Genomic DNA, 21,584 nt, shown 5'->3' with positions numbered 1-21,584 from the left:
ATTGTTCAGAGTGGTTATCTGAGTGACCATAGCCTTTCTGCCAGCTTGAACCAGTCTGGCCATTCTCCTTTGACCTCTATCATCAACAAGGCAATTCTGTATGCAGAACTGCCACTCGATGGATGTTTTTTGTTTTTGGCAGCATTCTGAGTAAACTAGAGACTGTTGTGCATGACAATCCCAGGAGATCAGCAGTTACAGAAATACTCGAACCAGGCCGTCTGGCACCAACAATCATGCAATAGTCGAAATAACTGAGATCACAATTTTCGCCCATTCTGACGGTTGATGTGAACATTAACTGTAGCTCCTGACCAGTGTATGCATGATTGTATGCATTGAGCTGCTGCCACATGATTGTTTGATTAGATTATCACGTGAATAAATAGGTGTACAGGTTTCCTAATGAAGTGCTCAGTGAGTGTATAGTTGCGATTTGCCACATGCAGCATATTAACTTTAAAAAAAAAAATTACACACTTTTAAAATTAAACTTATTTTTTAATTGATAAGTTAATTTTGTGTTTGTTTTTTCTTTTTTTTTTTTTTTACTACACTTCCTGGCCAAAAACAAAGTCACTGTTTAGATTTAAATAATCTAAATCTTGAATGATCAGAGATCACTAAAATGCTTGAAGTCTCATCGTAAAAAATCAACAGTATAACCCAAGGCTATGTGTAATAGTGAAAGTATGAGCATATCCACACGCACAATGTGACAAGAACTTACAGGAAAATGACTTCAATTTGCTAGGGAGCATGAAGATTTGACTGTGGAGCAATGGAAAAATGTCATGTGGTATGATGAGTCCAGATTTACCCTATTCCAAAGTGATGGGCAGGGTAAGAAGGGAAGCGCATGAAGCGATGTACCTGTCATGCATAGGGCTGACTGTACTAGCCTCTGGAGGCAGTGTTATGATATAGGGTTGCTTCAATTAGTCAGGACTAGGCTCAGCAATGTTATGCGGCAATAAAATGCAGTCAGCTGACTACTTTAATTTAATGAATGATCAGGTTATTCCATTAATGGATTTTTTCGTCCCTGACGGCACTGGCATATTCCAGGAGGATAATGGCAAGATTCATCAGGCTCAAATTGTGAAAGATTGGTTCAAGGAGCATGAGGAATAATTTTCACACATTAACTGGCCACCACAGACTCCTGACCTTAAACCCATTGAAAGTCTATGGGATGTGCTGGAGAAGGCTTTATGGAGTGGTTCGACTCTCCCGTCATCAGATTTTGGCCAAAAGTTTATTAAAGTCTGGACAGAAATAAATGTTGTGATGTTGCATAAGAATGTCGAAACAATGTCACGATGAATGCGTGCCGTAATCAAAGCTAAAGACGGTCCAACAAAATATTAGAGTATGCTATTTTTTATTTGGACTGGCAGTGTATGTAGGCCCTGTTCTGAAAGGAAACTGTGAAGATACCTTGCAAAGAAAGGAAGCTTGTTGTTGTTAGTCTAATACTGCTGTGCTGTAATAAATTTGAGCGGCTTACACAATCCATACTTCAGCATCTAACCACCTGCTCTTGTCCCCAGCACGTTTGCCCCCATGTGGGACGTGTTTCGCGTGTCCTCGGACAAACTGGCCCTCTGCCACCTGGAGCTCATGAAGAAGATGAACGACCTCATCCGTGACATCAACAAGTACAGCGAGGAGCAGGTCAAAATTCACCGCAAGGTAATTAAAGGACTTCCGGCAGGATCCGGGGTGGTCTGGTATAGTGACTTCCTGTACATATAATCTCTGTGTTTGTCTTTGATTGGCTTTGATTAGCTGCTGTTGTTATAAACAAACATATTGGCCTCTAAAAGCTTGTTTTGATTACATATTGCATGTACAGTATGGTATATTTGACATTTGAATAGAATAAAAGTCTGAGATCACTAGCAAAAAATAAATTTTCTTCATTACAAATTATTTTTTTATCAGAACAATATGAGTTAAAAGTTAAAAAAACATACATGCATTTGAGTACATGAACAGTTGCTTAGATTTGATTAAAAATTGTAAATATTTCTTACAGATTTTAAATTATAATGACTTGATGAATAGATTTTGAATCCCAGATTTTCAGTGTGTTCTCAGACTTTTTGACCCCACTGTATATTTGACACTTGACAATGTTGTGCCTTATATAGACGAAGGAGGAGGCGATCGGGACTCTGGAAGCTGTGCAATCTCTTCAGGTGCAGAATGCCCACCTACAGAAATCCAGAGAAGGCTACCACAGCAAGTGTGTAGAGCTTGAGAGACTACGCAAAGAAGGAGCGCCTCAGAAAGAGCTAGAAAAGGTTTGTGTGTGTGTGTGTGTGTGTGTGACTGTGTCCTTAAGTGTGATAAAAAGAGTAACAATGACAAAGCAAAAAAGCAAAACTGCTGTGCAACTAAATCACAACCAATCAAATAGTGTTTTGATGAGTTCTTTCTGTTTGCGCATTTTCTCATACAACACACTGCACATACATACCTTGTACTTTCATGACTTCCAGATGGCATCCTTTCTATGGTGATCTTTCTTTCTGTACTTTTGAAAGGTAAAGCACTCGTGCATGCAAGAGACGTTACGGCAAGCGGAAAAACAGTCTTTAGTCATGTCGTGCCTGATGAGTGCGTGGTGTGAGAAGGAGAAGAAATTAAGCTGGTGGCTTTCTTGCATCACCCTGAAGTTTTTGCTACCTTGAAAATAAATTTTTTGACATTGTCTCTTTTTGTCTGTTGCTGTTTTTTTAGGCTGAGCTGAAGTCTAAGAAGGCGGCTGAGTCTTTTGCAGTGTCAATAGAAAAGTTTAACCGTGCTGGAGGAGACTTTGAACAGAAGATGAATGAATCAGCACAGGTTAGGGATCTGAAAGATCATCTGAGAGTTGAGGTCACCGTGAACTTTTTTCCAGCCTTTTAGTGGCCAATAGTTCAGACCACAGCTGCATGTGTAAAATATCTACTAAGGCGATAATAATTTGGGTGAGCCGACAAGTTCACAGAATGTGGGTTTCAACAAGCTCAATAAGCAATGTAAAGTTACCATGGCTACAAGGACCATTAAAGGAGCCTGTTTGACAAAATGATTATATGCCTGTGGTCTATTTTTTGCCTGGCGACGAAGCTAGCAAACCTGCACTTATGAATAATTTGAGACAGAAGAAAGGATAAATCAGTAAAATGTATGTTCTGTTGTCATTGAGAGCAGCTGAATCTTTAAATCATTGAGGCTGACCATTATTAAATGCTAATGTTGAAATTTTAAGTTAAACTCAAAGAGCTAAAATCACTACTGAAAATGAACACTACACTTTTAGTTACATTTTTTTTTACCAAAACAGTCATATTTCAATACTTAATTACTTTTTTCCATCCTTTTTCTGTGTTAAAATACTTTATCCCAGCTTAATATGCAGAGGCAAGTGTAAGTAAGCCATTTGTAGGTTCATTTTCTTGAAAACTGTAAATACTGTGTCTCGGTGGCACTATAAAAATCCTCTGTTTGTTTTCAGAGAATCATCCATACAGACATAATAACATTGATTCAAACAATGTGTGAGGTGGGGGCGGGACTGTCTGTTTGTCCGATACCATTCTGTGGCGCTTGTGGCTCAGAAATTACACACTTTATCTTAAAAACCTTAATATTTAAATGATATGTAATCTGTTGCAAAAATGTGTTCAAATATGTTATTATTGTGAAAATATACTGCCACTTGGCACTGTAGATCTTAGTCAAGAAGGTCTATAAATGGTCTTGGTGGCTACTGAGTCAGCATAGTGGATTTAACTCTTTTATTTCAAAAGGAAAATCTTTTTTTCCTTTATATATCCCCTTTTAAACCCAGCATAGCAATATTTATTCTGAATAGGTTGAGTTTTCTACTGTAAGTCAGTAGCTTGTCTTTGCATTTTCAGAAATTTCAGGATATTGAGGAGGCTCATTTACGACAGATGAAACTACTGATCAAAGGATATTCCCACTCCATTGAAGACACACATGTGCAGGTTGGGCAGGTATGACTCCATTTGGACTTTTGATCACTTTTAAGATTTCAGTTATTTCCACCGACACTTGTTTTCTGTTTGCGTCATGTAATTGTTATGAAATCCGTATGTGGCTCAGAGTTGTTCCAGTAGGTTTAGTCTTGTTTAGCTCTACATGATAAAATCTTGTTTCTGTTCATGCTGTAGGTCCATGAGGAATTCAAGCAGAATGTGGAGAACACTGGCATTGAGAATCTTATTCAAAAGTTTACAGAGCAGAAGGGAACGGGGAAAGACAGACCAGGTAAGCCACTGACAGATAAAACACTATCATTCCGAATAACATTATATTGATGACTTTTGTGCTCTGTTTCTTACATGTAAAATACTTTTGAAAGAAATAATGTTTTAAAGTGATGTATTAGAAATCATTCTTCAGCATAATTAATACAAGACTTTACACTGATCAGCCACAAAATTAAAACCACTGACTGGTGAAGGGAATAACATTGATTACCTCGTTTCAGTGGCACCTGTCAAGGGGTGAGATATATTAGGCAGCAAGTTAACAGTCAGTTCTTGAATTTCATGTGTTGGAAGCAGAGAAAATGGGCAAGCGTAAGGATCTGAACAAATTTGACAAGGGCCATATTGTGATGGCTATACGACTGGGTTAGAGCATCTCCAAAATGGCCAGTCTTGTGGGGTGTTTCCGGTATGCACTGGTTGTACCTACCAAAAGTGGCCCAAGGAAGGACAACCGGTGAACCTGCAACAGGGTCATGGGTGCCCAAGGCTCATTGATGCATGTGGTTAGCGAAGGCTAGCCCATCTGGTCCAAGCCCACAGAAGAGCTGCTGTAGCACAAATTGCTGAAAAACATAATGCTGGCCATGATAGAAAGGTGTCAGAACACACAGTGCATCGCAGCTTGCTGCGTATAAGGTTGCATAGCCGCCCTGTCCACTGCCAAAAATGCCTACAATGGGCATGTGAGCGTCAGAACTGGACCATGGAGCAATGGAAGGAGGTGGCCTGGTCTGATGAATCATGTCTTCTTTTAGATCATGTGGACAGCCGGGTATGTGTGTCGTATGTCGTTTACCTGGGGAAGAGATGGCAGCAGGATGCACTATGGGAAGAAGACAGGCCGGAGGAGGGAGTGTGATGCTCTGGGCAATGTTCTGCTGGGAAACCTTGGGTCCTGGTATTCATGTGGATGTTACTTTGACACGTATCACCTACCTAAAGATTGTTGCAGACCATGTACACCACTTCATGGCAATGGTATTCTCTGATGGCAGTGGCCTCTTTCAGCAGGATAATGCGCCCTGCCACACTGCAAAAGTTGTTCAGGAATGGTTGAGGAGCATGACAAAGATTTAAAGGTGCTGATTTGACCTACGAATTCCCCAGATCTCAATCCGGTTGAACATCTATGGGATGTGCTGGATCAACAAGTCCGATCTATGGAGGCTCCACCTCACAACTTACAGGACTTAAAGGATCTGCTGCTAACGTCTTGGTGCCAGATACCACAGGACACCTTCAGAGGTCTTGTGGAGTCCATTCCTCAACGGATAAGAGCTGTTTTGGTGGCACGAGGGTGACCTACACGATATTAGGCAGGTGGTTTTAATGCTGTGGCTGATCGGTGTATAACTTTGGTGCTTAACTTTAGACTTGGTGTGGGTGTTCGTTTGTGTGTGTGTGTAAAAGGTCAAGTCGGGTTCGAGGAGTATCTGTCCTCCCTGGTACCTGAGAACAGTAAAAAGAGTCGTACCAAAGCCTTCAGGATCCCCGGACTGGGAAAGAGAGACAAGGAACCTGACTCAACGTTAGTCATATAAACATGTAAAGAAAAGCAATGCATTTTAATATTATCGATAGTTCAATATAAGTTTTCATGCATTATGTTTTGTCTTCTAGTGATTCAGCTGTCGCAGATGCTCTTGTGAGTTCTGAAACTACACATACACTATTTCTGTATTGATTGTACACACAGATTAGTTGAATGTATGTGTGTGTAGCTGTTTTTGATTAAACTATTGTAACTCTTAGAGCATTTTAAAAAGCACACCTCAAACCAGTTGTACTAACAAACAAGCATGTATACTTACCTTCAACTAAATGGGGATATACCATAGACTTCTATTGTTTTTATATAAAACTAATTATAAATACTACCCACTAGCACAAAATCAGCACCCTTTCCGAACCCACACCTTAACAATACATTTTAAAGAAAATGTTTACATTTTTTAGTATACAAAAAGCTTATTTATGTTTTATAATAATATAATACAATTATTATTTTATAATGTTAAAAACATTATTATACTCATTATAGTTTGTCCCCAAAATATAGCTAACACACACAGACCCCAAAAACTGTTTGAATGCAGTCTCATACACTCACTGAGCACTTTATTAGAAAGACCTTCTTATTCATGTGATTATCTAATCAGCCAATTATGTGGCAGCAGTGCAATGCATAAAATCATGCAGATACTGGTCAGGAGCTTCAGTTAATGTTCAAATCAACCATCAGAATGGGGAAAAAACACGTCAACCCTTGAGGCGGATGGGCTAAAACAGCTGAAGTCCACGTATAGTGTTCCTAATGAAGTGTTCAGTGAGTGTATGTGTATTTGGAAAACAACATTTTTTATTGCAACAGACATCTGTATGTGTTTGTATATATAAAAGAGTGACGTGTTTGACAGGATCTGGTTTCTTCATTAAGTTATATTTAAGCCTGTCATCACTCAGGGTGTTTAATGAGTGTCTTATAGCCTACTGGCTGTCAGGGATCCTTTGTAAACACATGTGTAAGAACACAAGTTCTGTTTTCATCTGAACCATGGCAACAGCATTAGCAAATTTATTACTGAAAGACACATCAGATCCATATTACAGATCCCTAAAGATTCATCACTCTGCCAACTGGTGTCCAGTGTTTTTACATGTTTCTTATTGTGAGTTTGCTTTGTCTGTTTGTGTCTGTGTAGAACGCGTCCCTTGAAGTGGACGATGAGGGCTTTGTGATACGTGCTGACATCAACCAGAATGATATCCTTCAGTATAAACCATCTGGTGTAGATTCACTCAGAGTGTTTGTGTGTGTACTACAGTTCATGTGTGTGGTAATCTTTGCAGCACTATAGTGAATACTTTGATAATCCTTCTTTTCCCACTCTTAAACAAAGAGAGATGAGGGTGGATTTACATTTCTACTTTTATTGTTTTTAAATAAAGCTTATTATACTACCTCAACTAAACTAAATTCAAATCAAACCCTATTCCTAATCGAAGTAAAAAAATCTATATACAAAAAAAACATTAAAATTTTTTGAGTTGTTTTTCTAATGGACATACCACTTTAATTATTATTGAATAAAGCTAATTTTAAATACTAATAATTTTTCCAATTGAGAATGTCCCCAAATGACCCTAAAGAGAAGTATTTTCAGATTTAACACACTTCAGAGAACAATTTTCTCTGCAAGCTAAGTACACACACACACACACACACACAAACACAGAAAGGGGTGACTGTCAGGATGTGTGGTCTGAAAAGACTGTCTCAAGAATGTAAAACTCTTGTAGTTCCTGTTAATGGTTAATAATGGAGTTGTCGTCCACTGCCAAATGACAATTTCCCCAAAACACCCTGTGAAGATCTGGTGTCCCTCTCAGATTCCTAGAAATGTTAGTGCCCCTTGTGGAGTATTTAAGGATGTGAAACCCAGTTGACTGTTAAGATCCTTTGAAAATATCGTTCAACATTTTGGGATTCCCAGGTCTTAATTCTTCACGCATTTATTGCTACGCCACCTGCTCTGCACTATTTTTAGGAATAGCATACACCCCGCTAAAGCGACAGATACAGATCATGAGGCATCAGTGTTTTACTCCCTGCTAATTCAGAGTCTGGGGGACAGTGCTTCAACTTCTTTCAAGAAATTATGGGAGAAAGATTTAAACTTGGTAATGGAGGAGGTAGTGTGGACTAGGATTCTAAAAAGCATCAAGTCTACATCTAGAGATGCAATTTATGCAATTTAAGAATTTACATCGATTCTATTGGACCCCCTCTAGATTGTATAGGCTTGGTCTTAAAGTCACACCCATCGGCTAGCGATGCCAATTAGAAGATGGGGACACAACCCAAGTTTTCTTGGTGGTGTGATAAGATCCAAGAATTTTGGTTGAGGGTTCAGATTTTTATTTGTGACTACTTGGTCATTCAAATTTAATTTTGCCCCAGACCTGCCCTAGCACCCTCATTTCAAGAGTGGTGCACAGAGATGGGCAGGGTAGCGGCATTCGAAGAAATGTCACGTAGAAGGCTAGGCAACTTGGATTCATTTAATAGAAAATGGGGCAGGTTTTTGGAGGGCTCTTGGGTGGGGCAGTAGATGGAGATGTGTAGTTTTTAAATGTGTGTGATTTATTATTTTATATATATATATATGATGTGGATGTGATACCCAGTAGTGTCCCTAAATAGTTTTGTAATACAGTTTGTAGACGATTCACTTCAGCGTGTCTGTGTGTGTGTTTGCTTTTATGACTGTTCATGTGTCTGTCCACGAATCCTGTGTTTTTGTGTGTCTATGTGTGTTTTTTCATGTCATGATTTGCTCCTTAACCTCATTGCTCTCTACGTTGTGCTGCTGAGGACAAAGAGGGCAATTTTTACTCCAGCGACTCCGATTTTGATGATGAAGAACCCAAGAAATTTCACATTCAGATCCGACCGGTCACCAGCATTAACCATAGCAGTTCAACAGCCAATGAACTAGAGCTGAAGGCTACAGTGGGGGCATTGACCTTGGCCACAAACAGAGCGGTAAGGGCTGTGGGGTATTTTATCTGTAACAGACAAAATGTGGCTAGAATTAATATTTGCTCTTTTAAGAGAGCTAATGTGTAGAGAGACTTAATTTGTATTAATTTAAGTTACTAAATCGTTAGTATATATTTTTTTTACAACATACTAGAAAACAGTGCATTTGTTTAGTTTGTTTTTTTAAAGAAACTCACTTCACTTTGTTTGTAAAACAATGTTTTACCCCTAAATGAATAGTACGTTTGACAAATATGTTTAAAATGATAAAGATTCCCTCTAGTCATATCAGTAGCCTATCAGGGGCGGGTCATCCCCCATGGTGGCCACAGTGTTAAGACACATGACCAGCTGAATATGACTTTATCGTAGTAAACCACCTTTTATTAGACACTTTCAGTTGTGGAATAATTTAATAATGAGTGACACATAAACCTGTGAATATTAAGTAGTTTGCATCAGTAACCAAAACCTTGATGAGGTTGGATGTTTGGAAGACTTGTAAGATTTTTAAGATGCCATTGAAAATTATGATGCAGATATCAGACTTCAGTTTAGTTACAATCAATATGTTAATAAAAACGTTTAAATGGTATTTTATAGATGCCTTTTTCATTCCTCACATCCTGTAGGTGTCAGTAAAGAAGCAGCTCTCACGTAAGTTCTGTTGTATTTCTCTGTATGGCCCTGTCCCAAATGGACTAAGATTACAATTGGGACACCCTAGGGTTTTGTGGACGTCACAGACACTACTCTACAAGTCTGCTAGACCGCAAGTCCATATCAAGTGTGCCATTTGGGACAGGACCCATATCTTGGACAACATTGTGTTTTTTTGAATGTGGGTATTTTTTGACATCTCCTCTTCATCTGCTGTAGGACATTCCAGTTCAGCAGGTCGATCTGAAGGGGAAGGAGAAAGTGTTCACCACAGAGGTCATTTTACACTATGCACAGCCACTCTTGTGGATTAGAATGGTTTCAATTACTTAATTGATCATTAAAGTTTCAGTGCTTATGCATTGTTCCTCTGACTAATTCCACCCAGTCATCCCAAATGGCCAGACACACACACACACACACAAACGGAAAAGCCCTGCTCCTCTATAGATGTCATAATCCCACAAACAGAGCTCCGTCTGACACCTTAATCACAACTATCAGCCACACAGCTGACCTGTGATCAGTGTCACACATCATAATTGCACTGTCATCGTTTTAGACAGTTATTCTGTTCTCAGGTCAGCTGAATGGCAGATTGCTGTACAGCCTCGGATGAGTTCTATTTTTGTGTCATGGGATTTGACAATAATAACAAAAGTGGAATCAATTTGGTGTGTGTTTGTGTGGTTTGATAAAATAGTTTTAGGCTGTCCTCCTCCCAGGCTGATTAGTACTCAAACCTGCCTAATGGCAGCGATTAGTCACATAAAGGGATGGTGCTCTTTAAAAGGATTTATTTTTATTTTACATGGTTTGTTTGTGTTATATGAATAAGAATTGTTGTTTTGTGTAATATTGTGCTGTACTGTTTTATATTTTAAAAGGATTGTTCACCCAAAAATGAAATTTCTGTCACATGTTGTTCCAAACCCATATGACTTTCTTCTGTGAAACATGAGGAAAAAATTAAGAATGTTGACACTACTCTTTTTCCATACAATGAAAGTGAATGGTGACTGCGGCTGTGAGTCCACACTCCCTGTCATACCACCTAATGTGTCATTTTCTGTTCCTCGGAAAACAATGAAGTCATACTGGGTTTGTAACAACATGAAGGTGAGGAACTTATGACCGAATATTCAGTTTTGGTGGTGTGGAAAAAAGTGCAGATTCCATCTGGGCCTGATTATTGATTATGGGACCTGTATTATTAGTGCTGTGATACTGTATTATGCTGTGTTATTGTGCAGATGGAGAACATGAGGGTCTGCGCAGATCCACATCTAGCCCAGATCACAGCAGGTACACAGAGAGAAAAGGCAATTTACTATGTTATTTTAATATGAAAATTAATCATATTTAAATTCAAAATGAACCCCATTTACTTATTTACTATATGATTGTGGATTTATTGTGAATGATTTATTACTCCAACAAAAAAAAGTAAATCATCAAAATGCAATAACCTGTTCCAGTACTGAAATGACTTTCACCAAGCCCTCTTATTTATTTTTTTATCCCCTTCCCTCCAGACACCTGTCATATATAGACAACTTTTTCACAATCAGTTTTGGATGGATAAAGTCCCACTACAATTGTTGTCCTCGTGAAATATATATTTCACATGGAAATATAATATATTATGTTGCAAATGCTGTTTCACCTTGACTTTAAAGGTGAAGTGAGTTAATTTTTGTGCTATCAGAGGCACCCATTTCAAAATAACATCCTAAATCAACCTACAAATTGCTTACATACAGTTATCACTGCCAATTAAAATGGGATAGCAGAGTGTATTTTAAAGTCTAAAAAAATACACATTTCTCCTTTGAGGACTGTATTCAAGATTGTTTTCTGCATCTTAATTGGCGCTAATAGGCTCGGTTTCTCCTAAATTCAATTCTTTGCTTTTTCAACTCTTATCTCTTCAGGTTGAGCTCCACAGCATCCGGTTCTGATGCTCTTTTTGGACCTCCTCTGGAGTCGGCCTTTAAATCCCACAGCTTTGCTGGCAGAGAGCAGCTCCAGAACGCCTTCGCTGCATCTGAATGTAAATCCTCACTCACAGCACCACCCCAGGCTTCATTAGCGTGATAGATGAGAATCGACAAGCTATTCTCTTATAGTTTTTTAGAAAACAGAGAATTAAAACCTTTAAAGTAGCCTAATGTTTGCCAAAGTGTGCATTACCATTTTCTCAGAATTAATTGACTTGCTTGCTGAAACTGATTGTGTAGGCATTACAGCATGAATTATGCTATTATAGACTGAATGTCTTTGTGGAAGATGAAATATGTTTTTGCAGATTCTTTTCCTCATCAGATCTACCATCTATAAACATTTTTACCTTCATAAATAGATAAATTATATTTTGTCATGTAGAAGGCTAGGCAACTTAGATTCATTTAATAGAAAATGGGGCCAGTTTTTGCTTAGTCAAGCTGTAGTCTTCATCTGCGTAATCGAATATTTGAAGGACGCGAGCTGAGGAAGTTAAATACACACTGTCTTTCTGCACATTCGCACGATGCGTTTTGGGTGACCTGATCACATGTGGTCAGCGCTAAATACAGGTCTTTTCCACAGCATGGTACAACTCTACTCCGTTCACTTTTTGGGGGTTTTCCACAGTGGTTAGTACCTGGTACCTGATACTTTTTTAGTACCACCTTGGAGGAGGTTCCAAGTGAGCCGAGCCGATACTAAATGTGACGTCAAAATCCCCCAATTTAACTGTTACGCTTGTGTAAAATCACTATGCAACAACTGCTTTATGCCGCACAATGAGCTAGTAACTAACAGCTAGCTGTTGTGTTATTGTTTTGGTCAGTTTGTGGCGTGTTTCATGGCAGTAGAGGCAGCGCAACTATGATGATCAGCCTATAATCTCACCCACGCCGATGAGGCATTTTTACAAAAAAGTAAAGCGAGTAGAGTTGAGGCGAGTCGAACTGTAACATGCAGTGGAAAAGTGCCATAAATGGGGTCTAAAACGCTTTGTGATTGGTACACATAAACCACATACGAATGTGGTCAAAATGGCATGTGAACTTGAACAAAGATTTAAACTTGGTTTTGGAGGAGGAAGAGTGTGCATCTTATGCAATTTAAGATTTTACATAGATTCTGTTGGACCCCCTCTAGATTGTATAGGCTTGGTCTTAAAGACACAAGATGCAAATAAGAAGACTGGTACACAACCCATGTGTGTTAAGATCCAAGACTTTTGGAAAACTTTCATTTTGCCCCAGACTCTGTATCTTAGATGATGGGGTGGACAGATCATCCTCCATGTTTATTCATTCTTTCTATATCATTGAAGTTTCTGCATGCATTCGTTTACCTATGTACATATCTATACACCTGCAAAAAAAATTGACCACATTTGCAAAAATATTGTTTTTATTGTTATTCATATTCTGTGATTTTAGTTTAATAATGTAACACCTCAGTTTCCCCAATGGATTAATAAAGTACTATTCAATCCTATCCTAGATGCAGCATTCTCCTCTGATTCATCCTCTCCTGAGAATGTGGAGGATTCTGGGCTGGATTCACCTTCCCATCTGCCTTTTGGGGTGTCCCCAGATTCCACTGGTTGGGCAGCCTGGCCACCTACTCAGTCACAGTCAAAAGACTCTGTGAACAAGGGCCGATCCTCTGACCCCTTTCTAACTGCGTACCATGACCCCTCGCCCGGTCGGTCTCCTCTCCCGCAAGACGACCCCAACAATGCCTGGCCTTCCAATTTATGCTTTCCACGTGCACCACCCGACATTGAGCCCACCACCTTTAGCTTCCCGGCCTTCTCCCACAGCCTTGCATCTTCAGAACTTGAACCCTCCATGTGGAGCTGTAAACACATCCCTCCAGAGGACCCCTTCCTGGCTGCCTTTGAACGATCGGCCCCCAAGGACAACCTGCCTCCTTCTGATGCTTGGGCCCCACCTCCCCCTCGGCCCATCAGAGACAGCAGGAGTGTGGAGGGCCGCACTGACTGCTTTTCCGTCTCTCCAAATGACACTAAGACCCTACCAACCCCTTCCTCTACACGCAAGGTTCGAGAGAGGAAAAGAGATCGTAGTGTCCCACCTACAGAGTCCCCTGACGATCCGTTTGCTATTACTATGATTGGCAGTCCAACGCATCAATCATCTCTGGCAGCGCAGGCAGCTGCTCAAAACAGAGGCAGTGGGAATAGGCCAACAACCAGTCCTAACCCCGCCCCCAGTTCTTTGCTGAAAAAAGAGCTGGTGCACTGGAACTCTGTGCATAACCCCTTTAGTGAGGGTGCTCAGAGCAATAGCACCAACACTCAAGAGCCAACCAGAAAGCAGAGATCATTTAACAGTGAGCCTCGCAGGAATGGACCACCACTCACACGGCATTCAGGGCCACAGGAGGACCTCTGCTTCTCTACGGACAAAGACCAGAACTGCCTGGATATTAACACACAACCAGGTATAAACTAGTCAAACAATATGTTTTATTTTTAAATGGTCAATACTGATACCGATATTTAGAGTAATGGTTTTCTACTGGAGGGTTGTGACCCAAGAATGGGTCATAGGTCTGCTAAGAGCATGAAAAAACAGTGCTAGATACAAATTATAAAATACAACTACTATTATAATTGTGCATTTAGGATAGCAAAATAAATGGGCTTTTCAACTTTTAAAAGGGAAGAAAAAACACCTCCTGTGATGCCGTTGTTGTTGTTGACGTCAAAAGCCAGGCAACCAGTTAGACTCCACTGTATTTTGGCAGAAATTGGCTGTAGTGAAAATTGGTGAAGTTTCACATAAAACTTAATGTGAAAAAGCTAAAAGAATTGCTGACAAATGGCCACTTTACACTAAAAGTGACACCGATACTTGCCTTTAGCACATTTACACCTTTAAAATAGATTGCACTGATTGACAGTACATTTTACCTTAAAAATTGCTGCCTTCATGTGCTATCGGAATATCCTACTTCCCACTTATAAAGTGATAGTTACGATACGTCGCGTTCAAGTGCTTTGTTGCTGGAAAAAACAGGAAACATGGTTTATTCATACATATTTCTTAAGGAACTTTAAATTTGACACCATAATACATATTACTCCATTAGCTTGCTGACGATAATGTAATTTTCGTAAAATACAAGCTATTTCATGATGTACAAATCTACAACAATCATCAAATGGATTCTGATGTACTTAAATTAAAATAACTGAAACTGCAAGCTCTAAAAATTTGCATTTTATGTAGTGGGTCACCTCTTGATGTTGAAGTTTAAAACCTGGGTTCTGAAGCAAAACAATTTGAGAAACTCTGATCTAGAGAACAGAGTGGCTGAGATAATGCCAGTATTTCTAATACAATTTATGATTGCAATTAAGAAAAAAATACACAATTGAGTTTAAATAAACACCTTTTTACATATTCACTCAATTCACAAAACAAATTTAGAAACAGAAATGCGCACTATTCATTAGCTGCTAACACTAGGCGAAATAACCACTTATTTTTTCATTATCTTTTTTTTTTTATTATTTTATTTTTTTATCCCCTTTTCTCCCCAATTTGGAATGCTTCAACTTCCCCTCTAACTTCCCTGCAACCGAGCCAATTTGGTTCTTAAAATACCTGGTTGGAGTCACTCAGCACACCCTGGATTCAAACTCATGACTCCAGGGGTGGTAGTCAGCACCAATACTCGCTGAGCGAAATAACCACTTCTTTTAATCTGCTAATTTTGCAGTTAATGTTCTAACAATAATCTGAAAATTGCCCGATTTATCGGCCTAGTTGACATTTTGGTAAATTAGTAGCATCACACACAACCTAATTAACCTCTCTCTCTCTCTCTCTATCTCTCTCTCTCTCTCTCTCTCACTCAGTCTCCCAGCATGGTTTTAGGCAGGACAGCACTGAGCGTCTGGCTTTGGCTCCCCCTCGCTCAGTTCGGTCCAAGCGTTCCTCAGGCAGACTCAGTGGCTGTGAGCGGGTAAATGTTCCACAGACCTCATTACACCATTCATCCAACCAGCACACTTAAGCTTCTTTAAAACCACATAAACAATCCCTTAATAAGCCTCCAGTGCAGTCTCATTTGCTTTTTTTCTTGTTTTATGAGATGTGATTTCTCTCTTGTGGTCACTGAAATTGCTCTCTTGACTTCAGCTCTAAATTAACACACTATTTAGATCCACTTGAAGCTTTTAATTGCTTTACACAGGGAGGTAACAAATAATATTACAGGGCATTGAAACAAACCTCTTAAAGACACTTTTTTGCCATCATTTTGCGTAGAAAGGAGAGAATAAGTGGTAAGTTGACAAATAATAGTAAATATATCATTTTATTAAAGTGTATTTTTTTTGATGCTGTAAATGATCACCATTTCATTTAAAAGTCAAAATGGAATGGATTTGCAACCCTACATAAGTTTTTCATTGAAATTACATGCACTGATTAATCATTCACAATAAGACCAGTAACATGCATGAAGTAAATACAATTTTGATTTCAACGCTGCTGATTCTCTCATTTGTGAGGGTGTGAAGGGTTTGTTTTTGTTTGTTTGCCATCATTTTGTACCACAAATCTCCCTTTATCAGTTGAGAATGTTGACATTTTTCTTTGGTGTGTCTCAGTCTAGGTCACTGTGCTCGTCTCCACTGCCTGACCCCAGCCCTTCCCTCACCTCTTCATCCTCCTCCAGCCCCAGTGATTGGGGGGTGCAGAACCGCATTCCCAGCCCAGCCCGAGGTGACTCTTGCACATTCCTAACACCCCAAACACTTGCATTCTCAAAGTCTGCTCATACGTTTCACTATGAAACAGCCTCAAGAATTTTCTTGTACTTTTCTGATGCTGATGTTATTTGCACATGTGTCACCCTTTAGGTTTGTCTCGAGGACCCAGTCCCATTTCTCTGAGCACTCAGGAGTCCTGGCCTGTAGCTGCAGCCATTACAGAGTACATTAACGCTTACTTCAAAGGAGGAGAACACAACCGGTCAGTCACAGGTTCTCTCACCCCATCTGCAAGACAACACCATCCACCGCACTATAGTAGTATTTTAAAGGTCCTTACTGAGCCTTGTCCTTCAGTGGAATCCAAAACTGTTTGTATTTGTTTGGGTTTCAGCTGTCTAGTTAAGATCACTGGTGACCTCACCATGTCATTTCCTGCTGGCATCACCCGCATTTTCACCGCCAACCCTAACACACCAGTACTAAGCTTCCGATTGGTCAACATCTCTCAAGTGGACCACTTCTTACCCAATCAAAAGCTACTCTACAGGTACAGATTGATGTCCTAATACACTACACTGAAAACTGTCTTAATGTAATGTTCTGAATTAAAAACAAGCTGTGCGAGTGTCTGTGGCATGCTGTCGATTACCACAGAAAATATAGTTTTTCTATTTAATAAAAAAAAGTGCATTGACAGTTATGCATTGACAATGGACGTCTTTGGGGCAAGCGGTTGTCCATTTCTGTATGGTACAAGTCGAAACTATTTTCTGAGGTAATTAACAGCATGCCACAGATGTCAACAGAACTTCCTTTAAGGAATATTCCAAGTTCAATAAAAGTTAAGCTCAGTCGAAAGCATTTGAAGCAAAATGTTGATTACCACAACATTTATTTCATCATGCCCCTACTTATATTTAAAAAAAAAAAGCAAAACTCTGGGTCCAGTGAGGTATTTACAATGGGAGTGTTGTCATGACAATGTAACACCATAAACCTTATAATCCCACAAAACTACGCTTTAAACAACTTTACAGCTCAAATAATACAAGTTTTAACAGAACAATTATTTGTTAAGTGCTTGTATAAAATTAGAAGCTTCACATTTCTGCCTTTAGAACATCCCAAAATTGCCCCATTCACTACCATTGGACGTGCCTCATTGTGACATTGATTTTTGCTTCTTTGTTTTAAAGATAAGGAGGGACGAGTTGATATAAATTTTTGTGGTAATCAACATTATGCCAAAAAATCTGTTTATTGAGTTTATCTTCTATTGAACCTGGAATACCCATTTAACCCAGAATATTCTTTTAAGGTAACAATGAAGCCAGTATTTGAATTTTGTATTATTATTTTTTTGTACCTGCAGTGACCCATCTCAGAGTGACCCAGACTCAAAAGATTTCTGGTTCAACATGCAGGCCTTAACACTTCACCTGCAGAGAGAGGCAGAGCTCAACCCACAGGCCTCCTATTACAATGTGGCTCTTCTTAAATACCAGGTCAGTCACCACAAACCCTAGTAAGTGCTTAAATTACAATATGACCCACTCTAATTATACTCACACTTAAAGGTTAAAACTGTATCTTCTGATATGTTTTTAAACAGTGTCATTCTACTGTTATCAACTTTAATCTGAGCTGCAGTACCTTTTAAACCTTTACCACTCAGGAAACACAAAAGTGTCATAGCTGCGCTTTTTGTACTCAACTCTTCATGTATTTCAATGTATCATTATTCTCATCCATCTCTTCCAGGCGTCGTCTCAGGATCCAGGTCGTGCTCCGCTCCTGCTTTCTGCCGAGTGCCAGCGCAGTGGCACGGTGACTCGTGTGTCTCTGGATTACCACTGCTGCCCGGCAACTGCCCCGGCCGCTCAGCTGACCTCCATGCAGGTGCTGCTGCCCCTCGATCACACTGCTACAGACCTGCAGTGCCAGCCGCCCGCATCCTGGTGAGAACTAGAGTTTGTGTCTTAGAGAGAGTTGAGGGTGTGGTGTGGATTAATTAAATTAATAACAGTATGATCAGGAGTTTCCATGAAAAAATACATGGTGAACATGAGGTCAATATCTGGGTAGATGTTTATACAGTTGAAGTCAGAAGTTTACATTCACTTTTGGTTGAAGTCATTAAAACTAAATTTTAACCACTGCACAGATTTAATTTTAGCAAACTATAGTTTTCTCAAGTTTAGGACAACTACATTGTGCATGACACTAGTAAGTATTCCAACAATTATTTTCAGACAGATTGGTTCACTTTTAATTGACTATATTACAATTCCAGTGTCAGAAGTTTACATTAAGTTAACTGCTTTTAAGCAGCTTGGAAAATTCCAGAAAGTGATCTCAAGCCTTTAGGCATTTAGCTAATTAGCTTCTGATAAGCTAATTGGAGTCCATACTTGTGGATGTATTTTTAGGCCTACCTTCATAATTCCAGCAATTTACTGTGAGAAGCTTGTGGAAGGCTACCAAAATGTTTGGCACAAGTTAAACAATTTAAAGGCAATGCTACCAAATACTGACAAAGTGTATGGAAACTTCTGACCCACTGGGAATGTGATGAAATATATAAAATCTGAAATAAATCATTCTCTCTACTATTATTATGACATTTTCACATTTTAAATAAAGTAGTGATCCTATCTGACCTAAGACAGGGAAATTTTTCTACTATTAAATGTCAGGAATTGTGGAAAAACTGAGTTTAAATGTGTTTGGCTAAGATGTATGTAAACCTATGACTTCAACTGTAGATTAAGGGACAGAATGAATGATGGAAAGTGAAAGAAGTAGGGGAGGAAATGAGAGCGGAGCAAAGAAGTGATGAAATTGAAGAATGAAGAGAAGAGTAATGACGTGTTTTGTTTTACAGGAACTCTGAGGATAGAAGACTACTGTGGAAACTGCCCAACCTCTCCCCGACCAATCATAGCAAAGGTCACTGCTGCCACCACCTGTCCATCCTTACTTTTCTCTCTCTCTCTCTCTCTCTCTCTCTCTCTCTCTCTCTCTCTCTCTCTCTCTCTCTCTCGTTCTTTCTCTCCACTTAATAGATTCACCCAAATAAATCTGTCATGACTCATTAACCCTCATGACATAAAAAGTTTTTAATGTCACAATTTATACCATTTTTATTAAAGGGGTCATGAAGTGCTTTTTCTTTTTTTACTATCTTCCCTGAGGTCCAATGATAATGTTAGAAAAGTTTTAATTTTTTTTTGCACCAAAACAGTCACAAATTAGGAATATATTATCATTTTCCACCCTGTTTTTTGCCCTCTGTTTGAAATGCGTGGTTTTGTCCTAAGCGGCTCCTTAAAACTTCAACGTAAATGCCCACTGTTATGTTTGGCTAACATAATGCAGCCCTTCAAATTCAGCAAACTCAATTGGAAGAGACATTATAAAATGAAATTTCAGGGATTACACATAACGCACATCCAACACATTGTATTTGAAAGTATTAAACTGTTCATCTTAAGCACAACTGTTAACTGTCAGCACCATAAACTATCAGTCATGACATTTGAAATATTCATGAATGAAAAAGTTTACTTACGTTTTTGAAGTGTTTTTAACTGCTCCATCCTTCAATAACCATTCTTTTGTAAAGCTTGAATCGTATTAAGGCAGTTCACAAGCAATCTATGCTGACATGAGCCGGAAAAAGGAAATAGGCGCACTGAGGTGCACGTTGCCGGAAATACACCAAAACGGTCAAAGACGTCCTATGTTTACATACACAAACAATAAAAAATAGCACAGATGGGTGAAAAAAAATTTGTCATGACACGTATGTGCTCAAACAGAGAATTGCTTCTCCCTTTCAGAGTTGTAACTTGAAACCGCATCTTTTAAAACCATCGCCAGGTGGTACAATGGTAATCAGTATTCAGAATTGTATTACTTTGAATAATAATTATTTATTCAGCTTTATAGAAAATCATCTATAATATCTGTAACGTCTCAAAAACTTTCTATAGCTTGGTGTTATTTAAAATATCACAACGTAGTCTCACTGTCCACATATGTGGACATTCTTTTTTAGAAAAACGATTTGCTCTAGAATTTGTATTTTTGCTTGTTTATTAGGTGCTACTAGTAACAAAAAGGCAAATGGAAAATGCACACCACAGTCACGCTGTGGTCTCAGAAGGTTATCATTAATTTTCATCAAATTGGTCGCATTTTAGCTTTTGAAAATTTTTCAAATTTAGTCTTTTCCATTAATTAATGTCTTGAAATTGCATTTTATGTTGCATGTATATTTTTGTTAAATTTGTATTTTTTACTTGCATAATTTGTTTCCTTAACAACCATTTACATAGATATGTAGAACACGTGTCGTATCGGTACTGTCTCTTTAAGACTAGAGGCATCAGCCAGTAAGCGCATAAAACGAGAGAAGTCATGCATCATTTATTTAGCGCATGTTTCTTTTTGTTGTTGTTTTTAATCAACAACTGACTAAAAAAACAGAAAGAGTATTAAAAGAGACATTATTCAATGACATATGGATCCGTGGATCTCGTCTTTGGACACGCAGAACGTGTTAAACCAAACTTTTAATCTAAACATGCAGTGAAAGGACCTCTGTGCTAAAAACATCTTACTACTCAAATCTGAACTTTACTAGCCAGTGACTAATCAAATTTGATCTTAGGATTTTAGAATTAGTATCGAGATTGTTCAAACGAAGATCGCAATGCATCAGAAAATTGACATTTTACCCAGCGCTAGTATTATGTGTAAATGTATCTGTTCAGGTTTAGTGCTGTCACATTCATTTAGTTTGTTTCTTCATTCAAATGCTCTAATTTTTGAGCAAGAAAAACAAACACATCTCTAATCTCTATTCTCTCATCTCTTAACATTGTTTTTTTATTTTAAAAGGTATTTTCCTCTTAGTATAGTTTGCTATTTTTTTTTTAGAAGCTTACTATAGATGCTTCTCCAACATTGCTGTCTAATCTCTCACAATCACAGATCTTTCTATTTAATCAAAGAATAAAAGTATGTCTAAAGAATATTGATGTTCTGGAAACACAATTTTCCTAATGCTAGTCATATTTATATATAGTTTATCATCTGCACGACTATGCTGATTTTAAATTGCTAATACAAGATTTTGATGAGTGGGTGGAAGAGGCGCTGCTGAGAGCAAGAGGCCAAGAAGCAAACTTCTGAATACATGTAAACAGATCAGAGACTTACTTGATGGCAAGGTTTTGAATATAAATCATTTTGGAAGCAATTGAAGATTTATTTATTAACACTTTTAGGACATACTAAAGATAATCTTTTCTTTTCAAAAGTGTCTTTTAAATTT

General features: G+C 38.6%; 1 protein-coding gene across 2 annotated transcripts in view; it reads left to right on the top strand.

Annotated features, from left to right (window-relative positions):
• Positions 1-21,584, top strand: part of LOC127621445 (F-BAR domain only protein 1-like) — a 55,884-nt gene that overhangs the window by 31,940 nt on the left and 2,360 nt on the right. For both annotated transcript variants that reach the window (XM_052095035.1, XM_052095036.1), the window contains 21 exons: positions 1,554-1,695; positions 2,157-2,309; positions 2,749-2,853; positions 3,915-4,013; positions 4,191-4,287; positions 5,703-5,820; positions 5,913-5,937; positions 6,995-7,055; positions 8,654-8,838; positions 9,468-9,492; positions 9,715-9,771; positions 10,749-10,800; positions 11,430-11,548; positions 12,994-13,959; positions 15,383-15,489; positions 16,139-16,253; positions 16,391-16,502; positions 16,635-16,790; positions 17,616-17,748; positions 18,005-18,201; positions 19,128-19,192. In XM_052095035.1, coding sequence (XP_051950995.1) covers positions 1,554-1,695; positions 2,157-2,309; positions 2,749-2,853; positions 3,915-4,013; positions 4,191-4,287; positions 5,703-5,820; positions 5,913-5,937; positions 6,995-7,055; positions 8,654-8,838; positions 9,468-9,492; positions 9,715-9,771; positions 10,749-10,800; positions 11,430-11,548; positions 12,994-13,959; positions 15,383-15,489; positions 16,139-16,253; positions 16,391-16,502; positions 16,635-16,790; positions 17,616-17,748; positions 18,005-18,201; positions 19,128-19,192 — 3,089 coding nt within the window. The remainder of the gene's footprint in view (positions 1-1,553; positions 1,696-2,156; positions 2,310-2,748; positions 2,854-3,914; positions 4,014-4,190; positions 4,288-5,702; positions 5,821-5,912; positions 5,938-6,994; positions 7,056-8,653; positions 8,839-9,467; positions 9,493-9,714; positions 9,772-10,748; positions 10,801-11,429; positions 11,549-12,993; positions 13,960-15,382; positions 15,490-16,138; positions 16,254-16,390; positions 16,503-16,634; positions 16,791-17,615; positions 17,749-18,004; positions 18,202-19,127; positions 19,193-21,584) is intronic.

This window comes from Xyrauchen texanus, chromosome 27 (assembly GCF_025860055.1).
Source record: "Xyrauchen texanus isolate HMW12.3.18 chromosome 27, RBS_HiC_50CHRs, whole genome shotgun sequence".
In the NCBI taxonomy this organism is placed as follows: Eukaryota; Metazoa; Chordata; class Actinopteri; order Cypriniformes; family Catostomidae; genus Xyrauchen; species Xyrauchen texanus.
Note: the sequence above shows the minus strand (reverse complement) of the source record. Positions and strands in the feature narration are given on the sequence as shown.